At 36.6% G+C, this 27,993-nt stretch overlaps 2 protein-coding genes across 2 annotated transcripts; one reads left to right on the forward strand and one right to left on the reverse strand.

Moving 5' to 3' along the window:
- Positions 1-6,869: 6,869 nt before the first annotated feature.
- On the reverse strand, positions 6,870-14,783 carry LOC125674709 (uncharacterized). Its single transcript, XM_048911954.2, has 4 exons — positions 14,695-14,783; positions 11,434-11,567; positions 11,008-11,107; positions 6,870-7,336 (listed from the first exon to the last, which is right to left on the reverse strand). The coding sequence occupies exons 2-4, from the start codon at positions 11,552-11,554 to the stop codon at positions 7,096-7,098; spliced, it is 462 nt and encodes a 153-aa protein (XP_048767911.1). The 5' UTR covers positions 11,555-11,567; positions 14,695-14,783; the 3' UTR covers positions 6,870-7,095.
- Position 14,784: 1 nt separating this feature from the next.
- On the forward strand, positions 14,785-27,988 carry LOC125674708 (zinc finger-containing ubiquitin peptidase 1-like). The gene is made up of 8 exons (XM_048911953.2): positions 14,785-15,068; positions 15,501-16,794; positions 17,065-17,150; positions 18,710-18,878; positions 19,802-19,993; positions 20,695-20,863; positions 23,153-23,280; positions 24,929-27,988. Exons 2-8 carry the CDS (start codon positions 15,513-15,515, stop codon positions 25,180-25,182), a joined length of 2,280 nt encoding a protein of 759 aa, XP_048767910.2. The 5' UTR covers positions 14,785-15,068; positions 15,501-15,512; the 3' UTR covers positions 25,183-27,988.
- Positions 27,989-27,993: the final 5 nt, after the last annotated feature.

A 27,993-nucleotide genomic window follows, 5' to 3' on the forward strand; every position in this document is an offset into this window, starting at 1 on the left:
TATTTCAAATCCTTCATGCGAGATCTGATCTCAATATACCAGCAAACCATTTCCACAAGTATCTCAGACATTTCATAACTGACTAATAAGGTGTTTGCAACGATATATATACACATGTATAATTTAATTAAAAAGTATTAAAGTTTTCAATATATTCTTTTAGACTAAAAAAAATTGTAATTTTCTTATCTTAGACACGATTGCACAATTTATTAAACCGTCATTTTTATACACACTTCAATATTTATTTTAGAAACATAATTATGTTTCTGTGTGAAGATTAGTTTACTATAGCAAGTAAACCAGATATATTTAACATCGTTTAATCATAAAGGGGCAAGCAAAGCACAAAAAATACATGAAATATGTTTTTGTTCAAACATCACTCGTGTGTATATGGAGAGAGAGAGAGAGAGAGAGAGAGAGAGAGAGAGAGAGAGAGAGGGGTAGTAAAACATGTATATATCTGAAGTGAGGACAAATTTCAATAAATGGACAGAAGTTGTGAGGACAGAATTGCACAAATACAAAATATTAGCTTAGTGAGAACAAATAGTGTGAAGACATGTCCTTACTAATATTCTCTCTCAAAAACCCTTTTTTCATAATTCGAAAGAGAGTATTAGATAAACCTTTATATGTATCCGTATAGCTATACTTAACATAGTACTTTTTAGCCTTTGGAATAATATATGTGTGTATTCTCTTCTACACATTGTGGGGATGTCCTCACTTCTTCTTCTCGTCCAAGTGCCGAAACCACTGAAGTATTTTCGCACTTTGCGCAGCGTAAAAGTACCAACAACTTATTTACAATAGTGAGTAGTTAAGTTACAGTGGTGATTAAAACTAGATAAAAGAAAACTGCTGCACAGTACGTGTAGGTGGACCGGGACAGTTGAGTCTTTAAGCTGTCCAGGCTGACTGCTTCCACCAGGGGTCCGGGCAGGCTGTTCCACAATCTGATGGCTTGTGGGAAGTACGAGTTCCGGTACATTGATGTTCTTGAATTTGGGACCAGGAACTTAATGGAGTAACCACAAGTACTGTATAGTGATGTCTGCTGTAGATAAGGAGCAGGTGGTATGTCAACCAGGTCATACACTATCCGGTACATCATGACCGCTCGGGCGTTGTTTCGTCTGACTTCCAGCGGCGTCCAGTTTAGTTGGTGCATCATCGCCGTAGCACTGTTGGTTCGTCGGAAATCGCCTGTGGCAAAACGTGCTGCTCGGCGTTGGACTGCCTCAATCTGGTCGATGCTTCCTTTATTGGCTGGGCTCCAAACAGTTGATGCATATTCCAAGGATGGTCTCACATTGGGCCTTGATGTTTGTTGGGCATCGGCTGATGTTTCTGCCAAGGAAGGACAAGGTGTTGTGTGCCTTCTTTGTTACCTTGCTGATGTGGTCGTCCCAGCTGAGGGCTTTATGGATGTTCAGTCCCAGGTACTTGGCAGAGTTAACATTGTTCAGTACCTGCCCGTGGATGGTATATTTGGACTGTGGAGGAGTTCTTGTTGTGATCTGTAGGACCTCACACTTGTCGGGATTGAACTGCATCAGCCACTGATCTTCCCACTTCTGTTATTTGTCCAGATCTTGTTGTAGGATGCGCCGGTCTTCATCTGATTTGATCCTCCGGTATAAAAGACAGTAATCAGCGAACAGTCTGGCGGTCGATTTCACTGCTCCAGGTAGGTCGTTGATATAGAGTAAGAACAGCAGCGGACCAAGTACAGTGCCTTGCGGAACTCCAGATGTGACTGTGTTGGAGGCTGAGGATTGTCCATCTAGCACCACCTGTTGAGCGCGTCCAATAAAGAAACTAGCTATCCACTGATGGAGTGTTCCCCTGATGCCGTTGTAGGAGTCTGTTGTGTGGCACCTTATCGAACGCCTTACTGAAATCAAGGAGGATGCAGTCGACTTGTTCATTGGCGTCTACACTCCTGGCAAGGCCGTCGATGGTGAGAATAAGTTGAGTTTCCGTCGATCGTCTATTCCAGAAATATGGATAACATGGTGATGCACTATGTATTCCAGCACCTTACTGAGGTCAGGGACACTGTAGTTGCTCGGTGTGCTTCTATATCCTTTCTTGAATGGGTGTGTGTGTGATGTTGGCTGCTTTCCAGTCGTCTGGTACCTTCCCCTGGTCAAGTGATGCCTGGAATAGCAGTGCGAGGGCTGGAGTAATCTGGCTGGCAACGACCTTCAATAGGTGAGACGACACCTCGTCAGGACCTGTGGCTTTGTGCAGATTGAATTGTTCCAGAAGTTTTTGTATCCCGTTTTCGGTGACTGTGATGTTGCGGACTGTAGGATGGGGCGAGTCTCCAAGCACTGACAAAGACTCGCCTGGGTTTTCAGTGGTGAAAATTGAAGCAAATTGCTGGTTGAGTACCTCAGCCTTCATCCGACTGTCGCTGTGAGTCACACCTTCTTTCTTTAGGGAGGAAACTCTGCATGTGTCTATCCGTTTACTTTTGATGAAGCTCCAGAGTCTTTTCGGCTTCTGGTTCTTGTCCATGACTATGCTGTTAATGTAGTCGTTATATCTCTCTTTACATAGAACATGCGACTTGGTTTTCAGTTTATGGTATTTTTCATAGTCCTTGGTGGAATGGACTTTCTGTACTTCTTAAAGGCCCTCTTCTTTTGCCTTGAGATTTGCTTTAGGTCTCTTGTTATCCAGAGTTGATTGTAACGCTGGGTGGTCATCTTTGATGGCACGTGCTTGTTAAGCAAGTGTTGACATCCAGACTTGATTTCGCACGAAAGGTCATTTACTGGCTGGGTACTATCATGTTGGTAAACAAAGTCAGTGCTAAATGATGTGGTTTCGTTTTGGAGTCCTTGGATGTCAGCCTTACTCCAAAGGTAGATCTTTCTCTTTCACTGTCTTTGATGTTTTGCCTCTATATTGGTGTCTATGAATAAAGCTTCATGGTGACTGACTCCTGGAAGAGATCGGATTTTGTTGATCAGGGAGGGTCTGTTTGTAAAGAACAGGTCAAGTATGGCATCCCTCCTGGTTGGACAATTTGTTGTAATCCGCAGTCAGTGAATGTTTGCTATATGAAGGTTTGGTTTACTGCTGTTGGTTTGCTGTTTCCAGACATTGAAAGCGTTGACCAGTTAGCATCCGGCGAGTTGAAATCCCTGGTAATCCACAATGGCGTATTTCTGTGTGTCTGGGCCATGTCACTGATTTCACTGCTTGTGCTTGATTGTTGTTTGGAGGTCTGTACAGGCCTGTAATAATCAATGGTAGCTTATTCCCTCGTTTCAAAGCTATGGCAGCCAGTTCCAATCTGTCAGAGTTGTAGATTTCATCTGCAGGGATTGTGGACTTGGTCATGATGATAACGCCTCCATATCCATGGGTCGGTCTCTCCTTGATCTAACTGTATAACCTGGAGGACAAAACTCACTGTCATGGATCTCTGGTTTTAACCACATCTTGGTCCATAGTATTACATCAGGCTGTGACGAGTCAAACAAGAGAGAGCATAGAATGTAGGATTGATTTGAAGGAACTTGAATCTGCACCATTCAGGGATGCTTGCGAAATTTGATATGAATAAGTAGTCTGGCCCTGCTGCTATTGAGAATACGATTTCGTGAAGATTTATTCTTATGAAAGACTTATATCCCCTATTGAGGAGGGCCCATTCCACCCCCCTCTTTCGAGGCCAGTGTTTGATCTGACAACTAAGACCATGCACTAATCAAGGTCCTGCTACTCTCTCTCTCTCTCTCTCTCTATATATATATCAATGTAAAACTTCCAATGTAATTTAAGCCAGACTGTGGCCCCATCCCACTCTTGGGGGCATTAATTTAAAAACAAAATTGAATCTGCACTATCTGGTGGTGTCTGCCTATAATTAACATGACTAATCATGGTTTAGCTGTTCATAAGGAAAAGACTGTTAAAGATATTTTAATTTATTACATATACATGTATTCCCATATAAATTTTGATCCCCTATTGTCACCTCAGCCAACCTCTGGGAGCCACGGATTGAACAAAGTTTAACGATTTTGAATCTACGTTTTAAAAAAGCTTTCAAATAAGTTTCTGTCTTTCCTGTGGCTCTTGAAAAGATTTTTCAAAGATGCCACCATAATTTCACTATTTCTTGATTATCTCCAAAATATGATCAAAAGCATGCAGTAGGTGGGGTAGCGGTCAGCCGAGTTCGATCGCCGGTGGCCAGATAACTCATTTGGTAGAGCACCTGACTAGAGAAAATTCAGAGGGCCTGAGTTCGAATCCCGATCTGGTTTGTTGCATTTTGTCTCTTCCTGTTACATTTGGTGCCGTAGACCAGCCCCTGGAACTGACAGGTGAAAATGCCTGCCAGGGGATAAAGATCCTGGGTTGTGTGTGTTTTCGAGGGTGAAGACAAATTAAGGAGGGAGGAATGTAGTAATTAGGGCTATATGAACCATGGATATTGGCATGGGCAGCTCAGTGGTTAGAGTACCTGACTAGTAATGCAGGGGTCCCAGGTTCGATTCCCTGTCCAGCCAAAGATTTTCTCCTCTCTCCTATAGATATACTACATTTGGTGCCATATACCAGCCCCTGGAACTGACAGGTGAAAATGCCTGCCAGGGAATTAAGATCCAGGGTTGATGTCTTCAAAGTATGAAAACATAAAAGGAGGGAGGAATGTACCAGTCAGCCGGGTTCGATCGCCAGTGACCAGATAGCTCAGTTGGTAGTGCACCTGACTAGAGATTCAGGGGGCCCCGGTTCGAATCCCAGTCTGGTCCATTGCATTTTCTCCCTTCCTGAGAGGAATTTTCCTTGATTGGTATCATGACAACAAAGACACCCCCTGAATGTACAAAGGTACAATTTCCATAAGCACACCAATCAAGGAAAATTCCTCTCTCATTTAAGGGACTAGTCGATTCACGATTTTCCTCCAAATTTTGTTTTTCACTCTAAATGATCAAAATCTACAGTCTAATATGTTTAGAAGGTTTCACACCAAAAAAATTAAGGTTTTTCATCATGACAGAATCTCATTATAGAAAGTTTATTATTTGTTTTGAAAACAAAGATTGAGGTGTGTTATTGTTTACGGGGTTTTCAAAATAAAGTTTATTATCTATATCACATCTCAAGTATACATGTACTTTAGGTAAAATGTGTCATTTAAAAGTTAAAATTTGTCATTGTACAAAATGAAGATGCTTTAAATTACAAAATTAATGTTTTACTGCTTTGTTTGTTTACATAAAAAGACTCGAGTCTCGTTTACATATCAAAGCTAAAATATTGATCTTATTCTTGCATTCAGATGGTCCAAATTTTAGTTGCCAACATTAAATGAGCTATATTTTAAATTTTTAACATCAAAATTGCGAAACATTTCTTTCGTAAAACGTGAACCAGTCCCTTTAAAATCAACTGCTGGTGAAGAAAAATCATTCTGAGAAACAATTTCTTCTTCTGTAACATCAGGTTCAAACTGATATCCCACATTTAATTCACTTTTTAACATTGATGCTGTAAATATACAATTGTGAATGTGCCCTATTGACTTCAGAATCAGTGCTACCCTCTAGTGGATAAGAGATGACCCATTAGGGAGGTAATGATTTTTTTAATATGGCAGCTCCAAGGGATTGACAAGATTCAATTGATCTTCAAGAAATATCTCCCTAATGAAGAAAACTAAACCTGAATGATTTTCAGAATTCATTTATAATATACATCAAAATGACAAATCAAAACCCTTTGTCACATTTTCATGTTCACTTCCTTTAAGCACCTCATGGCACATAAACATCTAAGTGCTAAACTAGAGATTGTTTTTATGAAAAACAATTGTCATCCCAGTTCCCAAAATTGGAAGTGCTCCATATGAAACCTCCTCCCTTTAACATACTGCATGGTATGGAAGAGAAAGCATGAGCAGGAACATCGACATGAACTCCAATATGCCATATAAGAGAAGTGTTCACAAACTATTTTACATTCTCCACCCATCAGATCCACTATAACTTTAAGGACAACAATTGGATCCTCCTGTCCCTGCAAAATGCACATCTGCAAATGGCATTGAAGTATCGTACAAAATTTCAAGTCTATCGGATAAGCCATTTAGGAGGAGAAGCATTCCCAAGCTATTTTAACATCCTCCACCCCTCTTTAAGATCCACTATAACTTTTACGAAAATAATTGGATCCTCCTGTCTCAACAATATGCACATTTACAAATGCAGTGAAGTTTCAAATTCAAAGTTTCAAATCTATCCAATAAGCCATAGAGGAGAAGTGTTCACAACCTATTTTACATCCTCCACCCCTCTTAGATCCACTATAACTTTTACGAAAATAATTGAATCCTCCTGTCCCGACAATATGCACAACTACAAATGGCAATGAAGCATTATACAAAGTTTCAAATCTATCCAATAAGCCATATACATATGTAGGAGGAGAAGTGTTCACAACCTATTTTACATCCTCCACCCATCTTACCATCTTCGCTAGCCAAGGGTGACGATACACGGTGATCCACTGTGTATCGTCACCCTTGGCTAGCGAAGATGCCCTCTTACATCCACTATACCTTTTAAAAAAATAATTGGATCCTCCTGTCCCGACAATATGCATATCTACAAATGATAAATGAAGCCTTGTACAAAGTTTTAAGTCTATCCAATAAGCCATATAGGAGGAGAAGCATTCACAATGTTTTGTGACAGACAGACATGCTGAAAGAGGGGAGACATAATAAGCATGTGAAAATTGACCTCGTTTCAAAAAACTTAAACCAGATATGATATTGCTGACATTATAGTCAACTAACTCGAGTTTGAAAGTAAAATAAACATTTTAAACAAAATAAGTCAGCATTTAATTTCCATGATGATCCAATTTTATCAAAATTGGATAATTCAATTCACAGTTATAAGTTAAGTTTTTACTTAACAGTCTAACAAAATAGTTTAGCACATGTACATGTATTTACTTTTATAAAATATATAAAACATCCATTCTCTAAAGATTACAAGTTATAATGTATAGGAATAACAACAAAACATTAACTGTCTGTAATCTGGTTCTCTATGATTTACTGGTTCCTGCTACCACTTTGGCTTTGTCTCTCTCTTCCCTCAGTCCCAATAAATATTGTAATCTAAGCAAGTCTACTTCATCTTCACTACAGTTGTGTAATGACCGGCCCCTTTGCTGGAGTTCTTTCCCTTTTCTGATGATGGACAGAGAAAGACAGATCATAAAGGCCACACCAATAATATTCACCTTTATTCTTGAAGTAGTCATCATAGCATGGTACTCATTTGGTCTGAAAAATAATGACAATCATGTTAAATCAAGAAATGTTTCAGAAAGATGTATGCCCCGGGGCCCTGTGGTACAAAATTGAAAAGGATTATACACATGTGTCATTTAATTGATAGTAGTGTCAAAACAATTCAAAATATTGAGTGGACAGTATTTTCTCACATTATCACCAGTGTGAGATTGACTTTACCCATGTGAGATTTTTCTGTCTCACACTGCTGCAACGTCATTTGATTGTGACGTCATATATTTTCTATGATTTACGTTACACGGTGAAGATTTATGTTACATGGTGAAGTAAAAATAGTTTGCATTGTTATCTTTAATTTTAATGTATATAACTTTCTGGTGGACAACCTTGGGTTTTTTAGTTTACATTTATAATAGTGTAAACCATTTTCGGGTATGCTCTTTCTGCCTATCTAATTAGTTTTTGCATCGAAGTTCAAATGAGGATTTTGATAATTTAAAATTTTCTCCAAGCTCCTAAATTTATGCACTAAACTGTAGGTAAAATGAGAAAAAAATAATCCTTCATTATTTACTCATGTGTGGGATAGAGAAATCCCACCTCTGGGACAAGATTCGTTGTCTAGGACTCGGCAAAGCCTCGTCCTAGACTGCGAATCTTGTCCCCTCGGTGGAATTTCCCTATCCCACATTCGTATTGATGAAGTATTCTATTATTCCTATGTCTAGAGTAAATTGACCCTGACCATGCATCTCAAAATCAACAGGGGTCATCTACTCCTTAGGATGTACCAGTGTACCAAGTATTGTGTCGATCAAGCAAATGATTCTTAAAATATAGGAGACAATATATTACTATGTCCAGTTTGACCCTTGACCTTTCACCATGTGAACCCAAACTTAATAGGGGTCATCTATTCCATATAATGTACTAGTGTACCAAGTTTGATGTCTGTCAAGCAAAGGGTTCTCAAGATATTAAGTGGACAGTATCTTCCTATGTCCATAGTGGATTGACCTTTGACCATGGGACCTCAAAATCAGTAGGGGTCATCTACTCTTTACAATGATGTCTATCAAGGAAACGGTTCTCAAGATACTGAGTGGACAGTATCTTCTTATATCCAGAGTGGATTGACCATTCACCTTTTGACCGTAAAATCAATAGGAGGCCTCTTCTATTCATAACCAACCCACATATGAAATATCATTACAATTAAGTGAATGGTTCTTAACATAGGTGCCTGGGTTAAGGATATTGCACTATAACCTAGATGTAAACAAAGGAGGAAATTCGAACCACGAATAAATATTTCTCTCCGATCGATGGTGTCTCTACATTCTCTCACCAGAGGGCGTGTTACGCAAGCTTCACATACACCTCTGTCAATACTTGGAATCACGTGACAATATAATCGCATGATACATGTATAAACAATCATTCTCGGTGTCCTTTCCCTTTAAAAGTTAAGGCAACAGGTGATACATCAGGCTCTTTTCATAGCCCACTGACACTTTAATATGTGCATATTTACAATTTAGCTGTTTGTCTCTTATTTTACAAGTTTTATCGTATTTTTACAGCCTTTCTTACTTTTGATCCCATGTTTCGTGTATGTCCTACATTCATACGCATATTACGAAGTAGTTCCAAAATGATCAGAAAACGGCAATTTTAAACAATTTACAGTAAGCATCAATTTAATTGCACCAAAAACATATCATAATATGACTAAATATTTAGTCCAAAACATAAATGTTGAATAGACACTTTTACAAGATTTCTGTAAAAAGCCGTTGACAAAGGTGTAGTGCGAGGAGCGCACAGAACTCTGGGTAGAGAATGGGTGTCTCTATATATATACACATTTTCATGTTTCAGTAAGCTTAAATACATGTGTCATTATCACAGAACACTGATTTATCCACGTTTTAAAAATGTCTTATCTCACTGCAGGGGTCAACATTTACGTTTGTCCGCTTGTCCGGTACCAGTGGAAAAACATTTCGGACAAGTGAATATTGATGGGCACTTGTCCAATCGGACAAGTGCTTTTTATGTAAAGAAGTCTCCAAACAATTTTGTGGAAAGTTTATCGGTAGTTAAGAGTCGGAAGTACATGTATAATGCATGGAAAATGAACTTCGATTGCTATGTAAACTAGCTGAGTCAAACTCAATCGGGATTGGTGTTCACTTATTGCGTACTTCTTTCAATCACCCATTGCAATCTCTTACCAGAGAGCATTACGCTATGCTCCACAACGTAGCGCGCCCTCTGGTGAGAGAATGCATCCATGGATCTTACGAAGTCATTGATTCAAGATGGCAAGTCTAGATAAAATTTTGTTTTATGCGTTTGTTGTTTTTATCAAGATAATAAGATAAAAAACAATCAATCAAACAGGTATAAAAATAGACTATATATTAAGTAAATTAAATACAGTTTTCAAGATGACGATATTATATCCTTTTTAAAAAAAATTCCGGACAAGTGAAGTTGAAGTTCGGACAAGTAAATATCTTTGTCTCTTGTCCGAATGGACAAGTAGGAAAAAAAGTTAATGTTGAGCCCTGCACTGATTCATATATTTCCTCCATTGTTTACATATAGGTTATAGTGCGATAACCTTGACCCAGGCGCCTATGGTTCTTAAGATAATGAGTGGACAGCGGGCGGTCTATCAACCACCATAACGACCGACCGACAGATGCAAAGTAATATGCCCCTCTTCTTTGAAGGGAGCATTAAAATTGTAGAATCATAAGTACATGTATTATACACAACTAATCAAACATTTGAAAACTTCAGACACCCTGAAATGAATAAAGCATTGCTTCTATTTTCTTTTTAATCTATTCGCATATCTAAATTTAAAAATAATAAACTGTACCTTTGTTGTTTTTGAGAAGAAAATTTCTATAAAAAAATGTGTAAAACATTTCTAAAAATGTGTACAACTTTAAACCCTTATCATGGTCCCACAGGTCATGACTTCAACTATTGTGGCCCCATATGTTATGCCTTCAACTATAATGGATCATGACTTCAACAAACTTTAATATACATGTTCCTGAGAAGATTTTAAAACATTTCTTCCTATAAGTCCCAGTGTATAACTCGACCCCCACTGTCGGTCCACACACTGCTCCTTAGCATCATTAATAATAATAGCCTTTATTTATCCAGGATAACACAAATTAGCATATAGCTAGTTTCGATAGTGGTCTGCAGCACTGGTGTGGAATTACACTAAAATAGCATTCATACCATCCATTTTAAAAAGAAAAACCTAAATCTTCACCACAGGAGGACTTCTGCATATCAAATTCAACTTATTTGGTCTAGCGGTTCTTGACGAAAAGAATTTTTTTTAAACACCTTACCCTATTTTCTTTATTTCCCATTTATCTCCCCATAAAAAGGAGTGTTGTCCTCCCATTCGACAAACTAGCATCCCTTATAGTACTTTTCTGCAAGTGTGGTGAAAATTAGTTGATTCTGGAGAAGAAATTGGTTGAATAAAAGTGGAAACTCTACAGTAATAATGACAAGACTCATTTGAGCTTATGTCTTGGACATGCTAAACAGTGTAGACAACTTTGACAGCAGACCTGTTTAACACAAAATGAATGGCTTGGTGAGTGCCAATCAACCTATCAAAATTCTCTGGACGTTTAAATGCATTATACTGCACTTACGTTATATGTATGGGAGGTTCCTCTTTCCATCCGATTTTTTTGGTAAATCTGGCTACTCTGATCATTCGGGGGGTCATTCTGATCTGTGGACTTTGAAATGCTGCAATGAGACAATTTATCATAAAGATAAATAAATTGGAATAAACTAGCATTAACAGTTAGTAAAACATTTGTGTATATATAAGGCTTTTTGATCCATTTTTTACTCCTGAACTATTTATTAAATATATACAGTTGAACTTCAGTATCTCAAACATCGATATCTCGAATACCATGGATATGTTGAAGCGAGTCAGAAGTCCCAGCTGGATTTTCTTTAGGTATTTGACCAGCAATAACTTGAACCCTCTAATATCTGAAAAAATTTTCTCAACACCATTGAATTAGAGATAATGAGATTTGACTGTATTTCACTTTAATTCCTACCACTTCCTGCCGTGCGGTCTGTGCCTTGGATGAAATTACGGGTGGGCGTCTTACTCCATCTTCCAGTTGATAGCCGCAAAAGGCCATGGCTTTTACTTGGTAAAGGCCTAATAAAACTCATGCTCTCATTTCACCTGGAAAACATGGAAAAGACAAGATAGTTTTACATGTATACAAAAGAGGAGGTCTGATACATTATACATGCTGAAAATTATGTTTTTGGATGGTAAACCCACGTCAGACATTTCAATCATGCCATAAAGGCATTATACAACGAAAATAATGTATGGTATCAGTGCAATTTCAACCAAAAAAAAATTCTGCATGTATGAAAAAAATAATATCAAAATCTAATTTCTCAAGTAAAACTTGAGATGGGTAAAAGTTTCTATAGGGATTCAAACACACCACGGCAAGATTAACAGGCAACGCCCATACCTTACAACCACCGACACAAACCACAGGTTATTGTTTCCATTCCCTTCCAAGTCAAATGGAATGGAATCAATAATATGCGGTTTATGACAATGCCCGACCATCTACAATTAAGTAAATGTGACAGTTCTTCAGGCCTGTGGTTACACTGGGTAGGTCTGCAAAAATAATGTCAGAGACAGAACTGGATAAACAGTCTGTTTAGTGAATCATGTTTGATAACAATTATAGTCTGCTCTCCATCTGTAATTAACCCAAATTTCAGCAGAATACGCCAGTTTCGACATTAGAGCTCTCCTATGTAGGAGGTGCATTTAGTGGAACTTTGAATGCTTTGGTGGGACAGAGTGGTACTACAGTCAAAGAGAAAGATGATACAATTTATAATGACCGACTTCTTTTTAAGTACTTGATGTAGGAAATATAAAATACCATCAAAAGAAATGTTTTACTAAAGTGAAAACATAAATACAATGCCATATTTCCAAACAATGTCCTGGAACAATAGGTATGAACAACAAAATAACGTGATATAATAAGAATTTCAAGTATTTAATTACTTCTTGAATACTTATCATTTACTTAGTTTGTGTACCAGTCGAAATTAGGTGATGAAACTGCGTATGATAAACTTACTGAGCAGATTCACTTATGCAGTGATGAATATATGTCCCACTCCCGCGTGTAAACAAGTTGTTTTGCACCTTACTAAGTACGAGAGTTCTCCAAAGGGAAATAACTCGGACTTATCTCGAAACCGGCGTATTCAATGAAATGGTAAAAACTTGAATTATAGGAGACAAAACTCTTTCATGGCCCTTTGAGCTGTGAGAATGGTGCTCTTCCTATAGTAAGTATATACATGTTTGAAACAAAAATATGGAAAACTAATAAAAAATTAAACCATACCTATAGGACTTCAGGGTTCAACACTCGTCAGAATTTGGACTCGCCATTTGGGCAACCTAGGTACTGATCTCAGGTTGCCCCAATTGGTTTCAGGTTACCCCAACAAAACGGACTTCCATATTTTTAAAAATTTTTATTGCATTTCTATTTCAGTTTCAAATAGAATCTCATTAACTTTTTCCTCATACATATCATTTTCACTCTGAGTCTCTCATCCATCTCCTTATCATCACTCTCATTCTCCCAGAAACTTCCCATACTCACTACCTCTGCATTCTATTCACTCTGCTCTAACTATCAAACATTCATCTCTTTCTCAACTTTATCCACACTATATTTCAGATGAACATTTTATGTATAATTCTGTCTATCTTTTGGATTTCCTTCTTCCTCTGTAGTTTACTTTATGCATGTTTGTTGTTCTTGTACGCCCAAAATTAGGAGAAAACAACCACTACTCTCATTCTCACAACTTTTACTTTGTTTCAGCCAGAATTTTAATCTTTATTTCTGTCCTTAAAATTTGCATTTATCTTTAATTTCCTTAATCAGTCACTTATATATTTCATTTTATAACTTCAAGTCTGAACGATGTTGAGCCCTGACTAAAGTCAGAGATAACGTGGGCATTTTGCTAGTAAGAACAAAACATTTTTTCATCTTCATAAATGAGCCATGGATGCCACTGGGTCAACATTGTCTTAAACAACCCCTCTTTATCAGGTTGGGAACACTTCCCCTAAAGCGAGATATTCTTGCTAAAACGCGATTATCCCTCTCTAGCGAGAGTAAATATATCCCGTACAACCGAGAAAAACACCCGTGGAGTACATCTCTTCGTGTTTCATGTGAAAAGAAGAAAAAGTGCTAAAATGTCTAATACTTCTGCAAATATATCAATCAAAATAAAAACACTCATGATGCGTATTGGATTTCAGACAGCTTCTCTCTTACGCAGCAACTTTCTAATTGATATGAAATTTCTTGTCTAATGACTATGTTGTCAATTTCATAGAATCAATTCGCATCATGTTGAGTGTGTGTTGCACTAGCTTATTCAGCATTGCACGGGATTTGCCATTATTTTCAATAAAGACGCCAAACCACCTGTTTATGGTAATGTTTATTTATCGCTAAAGAGGGATAATTGCGTTTTAGCGAGGATATCTCGCTATAGGGGAAGTGTTCCCAACCTGTTTATGGTTTTCTGCATAGTCTAACTTTAATCTTAGATTGTTTTGGCCTAACAGTTAACCTGTCCCGGGTTTACGTTAACTGGTCATGGGAGAAGCGATGTCACAATAGGGGACCAGTTAGGTTGTGATTCAAACCCGGGACAGGGGACATGTTGAAAATGGATTAAAAGTAAGTAAGTGTTGATTTCTTTGTGACAGTTTTGTGCATTACTGTTAAATGTTTGAAAACAACTTGTCTATTGCGTAAATCCAGGCACATCTGAGTTGAAATGTCCGTCGAAGCATCAACCGTCACCGACTCCGGCATTTACATGTTTTCCAGAATCAAAACATGAATGTTTGTGAAGAGAAGTTGATGAAGGCCATGCCTCTTGACTTCTCTAATTAAAAGAGAATACCTTTAAACATGTGTAGTATACGTGTTACCTATAGGGGGAGCTCCGTGAGAGGGATTCGTCCTCTATTACCTATACATTTTTGCTTCGCCCTCAAACATGGTCACGCCGTAAGACATATTTGTAGGCCTACGTGTATTTGTATACAATTCTTCAGAAATGACATAAACAGCTGATAAATGTACTGCCAAATTTTAGAGGCCCCTGTTGTGCATTCGGCTGACCTCGGCCGATCACGGTACCCCACGGGTATAACTAGTCAATATGGTAAAAAACAATAAAATGAAAATGAATCTTTTAGATTCCATCGATGTCAAATGAATTACCAAATTGTCCAAAGTAATATTGGGTCTCAAATGTCATCAGATGCCTCTACACCGGAAATATTTAAGTGGTCCTAAAAGTTAAGTTGAAAACGTGTTCAGAAACTGAAAAACATACATGTAATAACAGTCATTCTTTTATAATATGATAATTTTTGCAACTTGTATTTAAAGGTATTGACCGTAGAATATATGTTTTACAATTTTAAGTTTGACATATCGAGAGCGCATTTTCCGGAAACGAGGAAAGGGCATTTCCGTTACAAACTACGATTATGTAGTATGCTGCTGAAAATGAAAATAGAAGAAGCATTTCAACGAAAATTTACGAGATTTTAGCCATATATTTTCATATCTAATGAAGCGGTTCTGAAAAGGTAAGATGATATTGTTGGTGTTGCGCAATATATCATTTCAGAATGTTTCTCTTTAGAACTGCTGTAGATCATTCCATATGATTATGTTTTTCACTTTATTGAAAACGTCTCATCACAAAAAACAATCAATATTACGTATATGTATATTGCGTGGCTGTAACCGCGAAGAAGCCATTAATTTGCATATAAAACAGATTGGGTCCGTTCACGCGAAATAAGGAGAAAAATTTACAATTTCTCCTGTCAGCTAATCTTTAGAATTTTTAGTAAACTTATATAATAAGGAAAGTGCACTGTATATATATCTCTATATCTGATTTTCAATCTCATACTGTACTGATGTTATAAACATGTTTCTGGTAAGGGAACACATCCCGGTCGCGCTCTCTCTCTCATAACATATATCAAAGAGTGGTACATTTTTTCCCTCAGATCATATGCCCCATGGCTGAAGGGGGTGTTACTTTGGAGAAGGATAAGTTCCTGGAAGATGATGCTAAATTTCCCTGTCTCATCTGTGGTCAGAGGGGGCTGACCCAGAATGAGATGCGAGTTCACATAATGATGGAGCACGTGGAGCGCGACATTTCCTGTCCATTTTGTGACCTCAGCGGAATTACGTCTAGCGAGATGAACCTTCATATTAATAGTACTCACCTAGTAGACGATGATACTGCTCAAACTAGCCAGTCCAACACCTTATCTGTAAAACACAACGACTCTCCTGATGCAGGAAAAATCGAGGTGCACGGCACCAAGTCCTTAGAGATACATTCCAACAGCATGGACAAAATGACGACAACTTCAGAGAATGCTCCAGCAAGGAACTCACAGAGAATAAAATCCACGGACTCAGAGGATGACAACAAGGTTTCTTCTGATACAACTTCTTCTCAAACTTTGAAAATGGCAGGAAACCTTCACAGTGATCATGATGAAAGCTGCAGTTCAAAAACTGAAAATAAGCTCAATAAGTCTATAGATAAATTGAAGAATGTTCAGTCTTCTGATGGAGTGGACAAGAGCCATTTGTTTTTGGATGTAAGTCCTCCAAGCGAAGAGGTGGGAGTTCTGCGAATGACTCGAGGCTTCAACAGCAGTCTGAACCAAGGATTAGCCTCAGGACCAGGACACAGCAGAGGAGCCAGTCAGAGAAGCGACCCCCTGGCTGTACCAGACATCAATGATAATGTAGAGCTTGATATCAACTCCAATATACCTGGTGAATTTTCTTGTCCCATGTGCCAGTTCAGCACAATATCGGAAGCAGATATTCAGACTCATGTAAACAGAGAACACTTGGACATTTTAAGTCCGTGCAAAGGTGGAGATTTTGAAATGGTGGATGATAATTCTGTTCCAAGGTGTCCGCTATGTGGAGAAGTGATGAGTTCTATTGATGAATTACAAATTCATGTCAACACCAGTCATTCTGATATCCTCAGTCCAGATCAGCCAATGGAAATGCAGGGAAAATCATATCCACCAATGAGTAAAGAGGTTGAAAAGCCAACCAGAGAAAAGAAAGCTTCTACTCTGCCTTTAGCAACTTTTGACAAGAATGATAATGATGAGGACTGGGAAATGGGTGCCTGTGGCAGGACTTGGAATGGGGAGGGAGGATGGCAGGATGTGGTCGTATGTCCTGTTTGTGATCAGGAGTTTGACGATGCAGCCATTTTGGAAATCCACGTGAATGGTCATTTTTCTGCTGATAACACACCAGGTAACTATGATAACATAATGACTTAAAGATCTATGATTTGATACCAATACCTAAAATATTTTTATTGCTGTTTGAAAATGATTTACAGTGTACTTTGCAAAACATTTCAAATATTTCATTATGATTTTACTCATAAAAATCATTACAGGAGAATATATGGAATAAATACAAGTAGGCAGCATTATACGAAATCATAAATCATAAGGCAGAATATATGTCCTTAATGTTTACATGTGTAATTTCAAATTTTAAACTTTATTGATCTTTCAGTTGTTGAAAATGACTTTGCATTAGCACAAGAACTTGGGAAGTCTGAATATGATGATCAAGAGCAAAGGCAATTTGAAGCCCTGCAGGTGTGTGCTACAAATGTTTGTTTACTTTTCCCATTGTATACATGTATGTACTTTATATGTACATGGTGTATATACATGTATACACATGTATGATTTTACTTAAGGTAGTAATCTACATCGTCATAATGGCTGACTCCCTTTAAAAACATGGATGAAAAATTCGATATCAGCAATATTTGAGTTTTCCTTTTCCATTTAAAAACCTAGCTGAGTAGCTCAGTAGGTTAGAATACCGACTGCTGAACTGTAGGTCGCAGGTTCGAGTCCAGCAGGGGTTTTAAATTTTTTTCAAATTACCTTCTACTAAAACTGTATTTTTTGACAAAATAAAGTAAATTTGAAAAATTTCAACTTCAAAATATTGTTGTACATTTCCTCCACTTTTCATCTACATCAAATTTCTCTGGTGTAGCATACCTCCTTAAAGAATATCGCCGATTATGCAGAAATTACTTCATTCATTTATTGATTTTATGTCTCCAGTATTGATACAAAAAACCTAGATATTTATTCCCTAAAGTTTGCAATTTGTAATAAGTTTATAAGTTAGAAACAATCATAGGTATTTACATTTCCAATGGTTTTGCCATTGGTATCTTTACCTATTGAAATGATAGCCATTTCCTCATGAATGTGAATAATGTGCATATGAATCTTGATAACTATAGTACGTCTATTTTAATGGTTGGGAATTCTCCAACAGAAATGAAAGTAGAATGTAAATATAAGAAATAAATTCCAATTTTGAAAATATTATGAGCAACACTTTATGCCGGCATTACTTTCCATGAAGCGTTAATTCAACAAGTATACAGGCATAAAGCATTACATATTTCATACTCTCATGTACAGTATATTTCAAAAATGAAATTATTTATAACATACATTTTAAAGGTACATTTATAAGATCCAATAGACATTTTCAAGATACATTTTAAAGATTATATTCGTAAGATAATGAACAGTGGCAGTCGTTTTTCTAGTCGTGGTGGCTCAGTGGTCAGAGCGTTTACTTTGTGACTGGGAAGTCATGAGTTTGAGCACCACTTATGCTTTGATAGCATCTGACCTAGGATGTAAAATATCAGAAGTGACTGCTCCTTTGCCAAATGCTCAGCATTTAAAATTTATAGTCATGGGCCTTTAGTCGGGACCTTAAAAACCGAGGCGTTGCAAGGCATTAGAACAATAATGAACCCTCTCTGCCAAGGCCCTGAGCAGAACACCATGCATAGGTTTAAATTTGTGACTCTTCACCTACAGCTGGTGACAACTCAATGAGTGAAATAATTTCTTAATGTGATGTAAATTTAAACAAAACAGAAAACAAACATCATTTCTCTAGCAATCATAAAAATGTGTTTTGTTTTCTAACTCTTTATCATGGTGTAATCCTCATAAAACTTGAAATAATTTCTCAGTAACTTCAAATCAACCAAATAACGGAAAATAATTGATTTACACTGCTACACTATAATGTGATATATTGGTGGAGGATCTGACTCAACGTCGGTTTGAAAGCTGTAAATTATTTCTAGTTCTCATAATCTGGATTTCAGGCAATGTATGGAATGAAAGGAAACTCTAGTTATAAGAAACAGTATGAGAGAATCCTGGAAAACTCCTTCACCAAAGGAGAACTGAGCATCACGGAGTACCATCTCCGCAAACAGAGCATGAAAACTAAAGATCTGGCGGGCATGGAGGATGGCCACTCGTGTACTAAAGGTGTTGTACCATTTCTTAATGACATGCCGGAGTGGTTTGAGAAAAGGGATTTCAAAATCTGACATTCCAGACAATTATTTTATTGTTAGTGCATCAAGTGAAATATGTGATGCAGATGTTAACATTAGATGTATATACCAGATGAAATTATAATGGGTGACAAAATATTGGTAGTGTGATTATTTGTCAAAATACTATTAAGTTGAAAGTTGTCAAAGATATTGCATTCAGAAACAACAATATCCAGTCAAGAATCATTCAAAAGTAGAAATGGAATGGTGGGGGAATCAAATTTGTGATTCACCATTAGTTGAGCTAGACAGGCAGTTTAGAATACTTTAGAATGTTTTATTTAAACAAACTTTAAGATATAATCGGCACACATAGGATGAAGGATTGTCTTTTGGGAATAAGGTCATATAGATCAGGTCAAGGTCATTTAAAGTAAAAAAAAAATCAAAAAAATTATTCAATCATATCTCATACATGACCCGAATCTTGCTTTTTACAAGTTCTGTGCCTTGACCCTTATCAAGGTCATAAATGATGGGTCAAGGTGACAAGGAATTGAAGCATTGTCTGGTCCATAACTATATAATGCAGGGATTATAGAAGTTTGTGTAAATGTTGCATTCAAATCTGCTGTATTTAAAATATACCCACTCAGGATGAACCCCATGTAGGGTATTAATCTTTTGTTAGCAGAAACCTTTTTCAAATCTAAATTTTATCTACAAGTAAATCTTTTACTAAAAGTGATATTTTCACATGAAAATTCTTGTGTAAGGATAAATTGCATGTGAATTGTGCATAAGAGTACCATGTAAATGAAGACTAATGTCAATATATATGATGTTTAAGGTAACATTTGACTATAGATGGTTTCCTCCTCTGTACATTTCATGATATTTGACCATTTTCAGGCATAATGGAGAGACTAGCCATTTACTATGGGAGTAAGCCGCCCAGCATAGTCAATGTTTATCTCTCCTCACATGTGGACCATTACTCTGCATCCTATGGGGACAAAGGGTGGGGGTGTGGATACCGGAACTTCCAGATGCTGCTGTCGTCCCTAGCTGCCAATCCCACCTACAGCAAAGTTCTGTTCAATGGTATGATTTGTATAGGGACTCCTGATAGCTATGCAAATTTTATTTCACTGGCTGGAAGTTGATGCAACATTAAGCGCCTTCAAAATAATCAATATTTCATTCATTTTATAGCTGCAATCCAACATAAGGATATTACAGTGTTCTCGCCAGTCTGAGTGCTCTGCTCATTCAGTTTTGTAATCACATTGATTGATTCAGCCAGAAAATATGGTGTTTTGATTTGAACATGCAAGTTGGAACAGAAATCAGAGTGTGGTCGTAAATTCACACACATTCACATATTACACTACACTGGCTATACATACACCTGTACATTTGATTATTACATGCAACATAAGGATTTTCATTTTCAAGCATAATGCAAGTATTGCTGTCTTTTGCAATGTATACAAAAGTGTTTATCAAAATTGAAATCAAATGAATAAGCTCACCAAAATTGGAACTTTGATGGTTTCTTTGAAGTGTTTGATACTGTGAATCATATTTGCAAACAAATGGGTTCTTGAATAGTCTAATTTGGTCACTCTTCTGACTGGAATTTGATAATTTTAATTTTTTATAAATGGTCTTCTTAAAAATTAGTAAAATACAAATGTATATAAAACTAATTATTGTTAGCAGTGACCTATGAATGTATGGTGTATGACATCACAAGCCATTGAATTTTCCACCATTTTATAGTAAGATTATTTTCTCTTCAGGTAAACCAGCGATACCATCTATTCCAAAGATCCAGCAGCTAATAGAGGCCGCCTGGGCTAAAGGGTTTGATCAGCAGGGGAGAGAACAACTGGGCAACAAAGTCACCAACACCACCAAATGGATTGGGGCCACGGAGATAGCCGCTTCTTTGTACTCACTCAAAGTCAAGTATGTGGGGACTATGACAGCCCTGATATTAAGTACTAACTTGTGTAGGGTTAAATTTGGGGGGGGGGGGGGGGGGGGGGGGTCAAGAGCAAACTTGACTTGAATGTCAGAGATTTCTATCTCTAGTATCATTAGAGACTCTTGAAGTTATATTTGTATTTGTGTATGTTTTTATCATATTCCATGCACAGTGTACATCAGAGCTGGATATAGATGTATGTAAATGAAAGATGCTTATATTCAGTTATTGGACAAGATGTCTTCTCTCTTGCGTTTTAATAGGCGTCAACTGAACTTTTTTTTTTTTTTTTTTTTTTTTTTTTTTTAAGGTTCATACAACATTTATTCACATTATGACAGTCAGGGTTTTAACATCATGCCCTTACAAACCCACCTGACTAGGGGGTACAGGGTATTTTATCTACCATTTACTCACACATCCACTCTAATAGGCATTCATTCAAAGATAGGAAAAAAGGAAGAGAATTAGAAAGGAATGAAATTACTCTGGCTTATCATATGTACACTATACAAAATAATATTAATCTAATAGGTTGTCACAAACTAAAGGTTTTAAATGTATAACAAATGTACTGTTATGACATTGATAATAACTTCCGATGATATACATAGGCTAATTAATATATACAATTACATATTATATATTCTGGATGATCTAAAATCTATAAATCTTTTAATTTATGAAATGTATTCCATTTCTTCTCAAAAACATCTACATAATCATTTTTACATGCTAACTGCCTTTCTACTTTGTACACATTTGTCCAAGTGGTAATAAAGTTATTTAACAAAGGCAGATTGCCTCTACATTTGCAACCATACACAAAGTACTTTAAATAATAATTAATCAAATTGATCATTTCATTTTCTGAGCTACCCAGCAAAAAGGTTTTTTTATCAACAACAATATTTACTGGAAAAAAATCCCTAAACCATGACTGCACATTCTTGCAAAATAAAACAACATTTTCACAGTCATACAAAACATGCTCTATTGATTCCCTTTCTTTTACACAAAACGAACATAAATCGTTGTATATTTTCTTTATTTTGAACTGAACTTCATACAACCTATACTAGTTCATTAAATATCATCAACACAGGTTTTTTTTTTGCATGCTGACAGAAGTTTGTTTATTCTATAGTCTATTTGACAGGAGAACAGTATACAGTTTCAGTTTGTCAAAAACAACTATCAAAGCCAATTTCAACCAAACTTGAGACAGAGCACCATTTCTTAATTAAAGCAGTTTCCAATTTATACAACTGACAGGTTCCACTCCTTCCCAAGAGAGATAATTAAGGAAGGATGGGGTCACTTACAGTCTTTTCTGGTTCCACTAATGTGAAACCATATTTGATAGCTTTCTTACATAATCAGATTAAGTTTTCATTAAATTATAGCTCCAGTGACAAGGATACAACCACAGTAGCAAATTAAAGTTTGACGCTGGAATCTAGAGAGGAATAAAAAAAAAAAACAATTAAGGATTGAAAAAAAATGCCCAAACATCCTCATAAAGTATACATGTACATTCCATTTCGTGAAAACCATGGCTCACAGGGCTAGTGTTAAGTCAGACAGGAGGGAAGTGAAAATTTACACAAGAATAAAATATATTTAGTAAAATCCAAGTGCAAGGGATGTAACTCTTTTCAATACGTCTGTAGCATGTTACAGGTTCAATTTTAATTTTCATCCAATAATTCTCCAACAGCTGCAAGTTATGACACCTAAAATACAAATATGTATAGAAACTGTCAAGTACTAGTGACTCTTTGTAGTGCTTCAAGTAATTTTTTTTTGATTGATGATCAAAGTATGTTAATATTGTTTTTGTTGCAATCTACTCTGAAGTTAGACCCACATTTCGACTAAAATTTGAATGAACTGAAGCAACATATTGACTTGTAATCTTTTACCAAGTACATGTATATGTGTATTTATTTATTTGCATAACAGCGGTTTGAACAAACTAAAGTAAAAACACCCCTACATTTTTCAAATTATTGCATAATTAAGTGTATTACAGAATGTGGTAGTATTTGTTATATAACTCTTGGTGGCCAATTTTTAAGGATTTGTGGAGATTTTACAGTTTCATTGGGATGTAATTCTGTGGATTTGCTTTCTGAATATTGGAAATATTGTATAAATTGTGTTTTTTTTTTGTTATGCTTTGAAATTGGTACCCACAAAATCCACGAAAATTGAGACCCCACAAAATCTAATCATTTCACAATATTATGTTTCGGTTGTTTTTCTAGGTGCCAGCTCTTGGATTTCCACAACCCATCTGGGCCCCAGGGCACACATCCAAAACTCTTTGAGTGGATCAAGGCCTACTTTGAGAAAAAGGAACCTTACAAACTCCCTCTTTATCTTCAACACCATGGTAACTCTTAGCTATTGTTAAAACTCAGCACCATGGTAACCCCTAGCTATTGTTAACACTCGGCACCATGGTAACTCCTAGCTACTGTTAAGACTCAGCACCATGGTAACTCCTAGATACTGTTGAAACTCAGCACCATGGTAACCCCTAGCTGCTGTTAAAACTCAGCACCATGGTAACTCCTAGCTACTGTTAAAACTCGGCACCATGGTAACTCCTAGCTACTGTTAAAACTCAGCACCATGGTAACCCCTAGCTACTGTTAAAACTCAGCACCATGGTAACCCCTAGATACTGTAAAACTCAGCACCATGGTAACCCCTAGCTACTGTTAAAACTCAGCAAAATTGGTAACTCCTAGCTATTGTTAAAACTCGGCACCATGGTAACTCCTAGCTACTGTTAAGACTCGGCACCATGGTAACTTCTAGATACTGTTAAAACTCAGCACCATGGTAACTCCTAGCTACTGTTAAAACTCGGCACCATGGTAACCCCTCATAAGCTACTGTTAAAACTCAGCACCATGGTAACTCCTAGCTACTGTTAAAACTCAGCACCATGGTAACCCCTAGCTACTGTTAAAACTCAGCACCATGGTTACTCCTTGCTACAGTAAAACTCAGCAGAATATGAATTAGAGGGTGTGTTGGGATTGTTACAAATGCTTTGGTGTCACCATAGTCATGTCCAGTAGTAGGTGAACCATGATGTACATTGAGAAATTATAAAGAAAGATACATCAAGAGGAGTTAACTATTATATATCATTATACCCCCCGCAACAAGTTGTGGGGGGTTGGGGGTATACTGGAATCGGGTTGTCCGTCTGTCTGTCCGTCCGTCCGTCTGTCCGTCCATCCGTCTGTAGACGCAATGGTTTCCGGGCTCTAAAGCATTATCCTTTCCACCTACCGTCACCATATCATATATATGGACTACCCATGGGATGAAGATGTTCCCTATCGATTTTGGGGTCAAAAGGTCAAAGGTCAAGCGCACTGGACATCGAAGTAGCAATATGGTTTCCGGGCTCTAAAGCGTTATCTTTTCCACCTACAGTCACCATATCATACATATGGACAACCCATGGGATGAAGATGTTCCCTATCGATTTTGGGGTCAAAAGGTCAAAGGTCACGCGCACTGGACATCGAAGTAGCAATATGGTTTGGTTTGTCATGCCATTTGTTTTTTACACTCAGAAAAGAGGCAGTTTATACCAATTACCAACACTCTTTGGGAGATTGTGGTAAGCGGGGGGTATTCTTAGTGAGCATTGCTCACAGTACCTCTTGTTTAAACAAAAAACACAGTAGCATCTATAAAATTACTCATTAACGAAACTGTATTTTTGACAAATTCAACAATGACATTTTTAATATCACAAATACTGTTAATAGAACACAAAGATTACTTGTGTAACAGAGGTGGCATATATATATTGAAATGACTTTTCATGTTCAATGATTCAGTATGTGAATAATGGAAAATGCAACTACTCTATAATATACAGTAGATTTTTTTGAAAATGTTCTTTAATGAAAATGCCTCACAACGAGGAATTTCTATTTTGAAACATCAGCAGCTGAAGGACTAACAAGCTATACAGGCAGAGTGGAAATATTAAACTGAAGGAATTTTTTCAGGTCATAGTAGGACTGTGGTAGGTATTGAGGAGGTTCGTGAGGGAGGGTTACGTCTGCTCATCTTTGACCCGTCTACTCCACGCAAACAGATGCAGCAGTATCATGGAGTCGTGAACGGCAGCAACCTTCGCACCATTCGACGGACATTATACGGGCTGAAGGCCAAGCAGTACCAGTTGGTGGCGGTCACAGGGGTACTCACTGACCAGCAGTATGAAGAGTACAAGGTGCTCCGCTCCCAGCGCATCCCTTAGGGGAAAAGTTGAACCATCGAGGAAAAGTTTAATCGATTTGGAAAAAGTTGAATCCGCAAGAAAAAAGTTAATTCCAGCAAAGGAAGGCTAAAACCTGTAGGAAAAAAGTCAATAATACTAAAAAAAAAATCTACAATTCTAAAGAATTGCCAAAATGTAAATTAGGTTTCTATAAAGTATATTAGATTTGTTTCTTTAAAGTTGTCAGTTTCATCCAAAGGGAGTTTTCTTTCCTTCTCAAATGAGTCAAGAAATGGCGGGGAAATATCATATTACTGGTACTTTGTTCAGTAACCTATAGTTATCTTTCAAATTTGCATTTGATAATTCTTTTATGCATCTTTACTTTTTTGTACTGGCTTTCTATCAATCTCATTTTTATGCCCCTGAGATCGAAGATCGGGGGGCATATTGTTTTTGCCCTGTCTTGTCATTCTGTCTGAAACTTTAACCTTGCTAATAACTTTTGAACAGTAAGTGATAGAGCTTTGATATTTCACATGAGTATTCCTTGTGGCAAGACCTTTCCTTGGGTACTAACATTAATGACCCTGTAACCTTGACCTTGGAGTTTAATCTACTTTTTGAAAATTTTAACCTTGCTTATAACTTTTGAACAGTAAGTGATAGAGCTTTGATATTTCACATGAGTATACCTTGTGACAAGACCTTTCCATTGGTACTAAACCTTTTGACCTACTTTTAAATTTTTGTACATAAGTCATAACTTCTAAATGGTAAATATTAGAGCTTTAATATTGTAAAGAGCATTTCTTGTGACCAGATCTTTCTACTGGTACCAAGATATTTGACCTTGGCCATCTTCGGAATTGGCCATTATCGGGGGCATTTGTGTTTCACAAACACATCTTGTTATTTCAATTTTTAAGGGAAAATGTAATTCTCATACATGGCTTACTTCTGCCAATTAGATTTTTTAAAATTTCATATGATAGCACTGGTGTAGTAAGATTTATGATGACATTTAAGTAAGGGGTATTAGATCATGAGATAAGAAAGAGAGAATGGTTTTCTCGATTGTTCACGTAAGAAAAGATTAGGATAGGGCATTTAAAATAGGGCTCCAGAGGGGTAGCAATTAAGTTCAAGATATTATACAAATTTACTATTCCCTATTACTTTTTCAATTATGACTTATTTCCAAAGTTTTGAAAACATTTTCTTGCTTTGATTTTATTCTACTGGAGACAAAAGTTGGTATTTTCTATTTTTTTTAAATGAGGGAATAAAGTAATATTTCATCATCTATATATACATAGTTCCCGATTATGATATAAAAGTTTTAGCATCCATTCTTACAGTTGTAATTACGAAAAAGTTATGTGCCTCCATGACCTGCTGAAAAAAATACCTGCACGTACTGCACATAGATTGTCTAATTTGTCTGAATGTTGACAAGAAAATACATGCACATACTGCACATAGATTGTCTAATTTGTCTGAATGTTGACAAGAAAATAGATAGATCAATGCACTCTGTGAAAGATGTTCTGCTTTGTGATACAGTGGTTCCATGTGTACATGTTCTATATTAACTAGTCTACTAAACATTGGTGTAGAATGTAACTACATGTATTATAGGTTGTGTTTCAGTATTATTTTGTCAGATTCACCTTTAGAATAGTATTATCTGAGTTGTACATTGTACATGTAGTTCCTGGAATATTTTTGAGGACATGAAATATGAGTCTTGGTAGTGGCTTTGGCTGTTTATGCAATAAAATGGATCTTTACTATAGAAATAGACCTGGTGATTGATTTGATAAAATGTTGTTGCTGAATGTTTTAGAAGAGTATTATCAAAAATATGTTTGTGCTGGGAGATACATGTACACATGTAAATATTCATGTAGACTTTAAACTCAATTTTCTTTCAACTTTCAAATGTTATCGATGACTGGTCCCTATAAATTAAGCTCTGTGACTACTCAATTGAAAATCCAGAGAATTGAAAATATGTGTTGTACACCATGATTTTTTTTATCCTGAGAATTTAGACAATTTTATGATATAGTGCTATACATGTACATACACATGCTGTAATTTTTCTTGAAGGGAACAGTTCTTATGCATGCACATCTACAGGTATATGTAATATGTATTTTATTCAGCTTGGAGGCTTCTGTGTCTGAATCTCATTTTGATCTTCTTTACAATAAGACATGACAGATAATATATATATATATATATATATATATATATATATATATATATATATATATATGTGTGTGTGTGTGTGTGTGCATGTGTAAATTAAGTTCAACAAGAGATGCAAGTTGTTAACCCCCCCCCTTTTTTTTTCTTGTTTGCTTATGGAGTTTCATTCAAAATTTAGACAATTGAAAAATGTAACAAACAAGCAAAGAGTTATGGAACCTGTTTCTCCATTACATTAGAGAGCAATATGAGAATTGTGTATTAATGATTAGAGTGGATAGTGAGATAAGATGAACTCTTCATATCATTATTTTGTTACACAGCTGTCACCTAATCAATTCTAAATACATATATGATATATAATTGTTCATGTGACATATGTGCTTTTAAAATTGTATAAATTAGCTTCATTTCTTGTAAATGTCTGTGACAGAATCCGTAATTACATATTGTTGTGTAAATATTGTTCGTGCTACCTTTGCTGATTCAAGTGAGTCCATTTTTTCATGCCCATGTGTTTGTGCACAGCTGTGATATATTGTAAATGAAGGATATTCAAATTAACACTTTGCCATATTGTTGTGAAAATTTATTTATTTACATGTGATTAAAATTTTTGACCAATACACCACA

Source organism: Ostrea edulis, chromosome 3 (genome assembly GCF_947568905.1).
Source record: "Ostrea edulis chromosome 3, xbOstEdul1.1, whole genome shotgun sequence".
Lineage (NCBI taxonomy): Eukaryota > Metazoa > Mollusca > Bivalvia > Ostreida > Ostreidae > Ostrea > Ostrea edulis.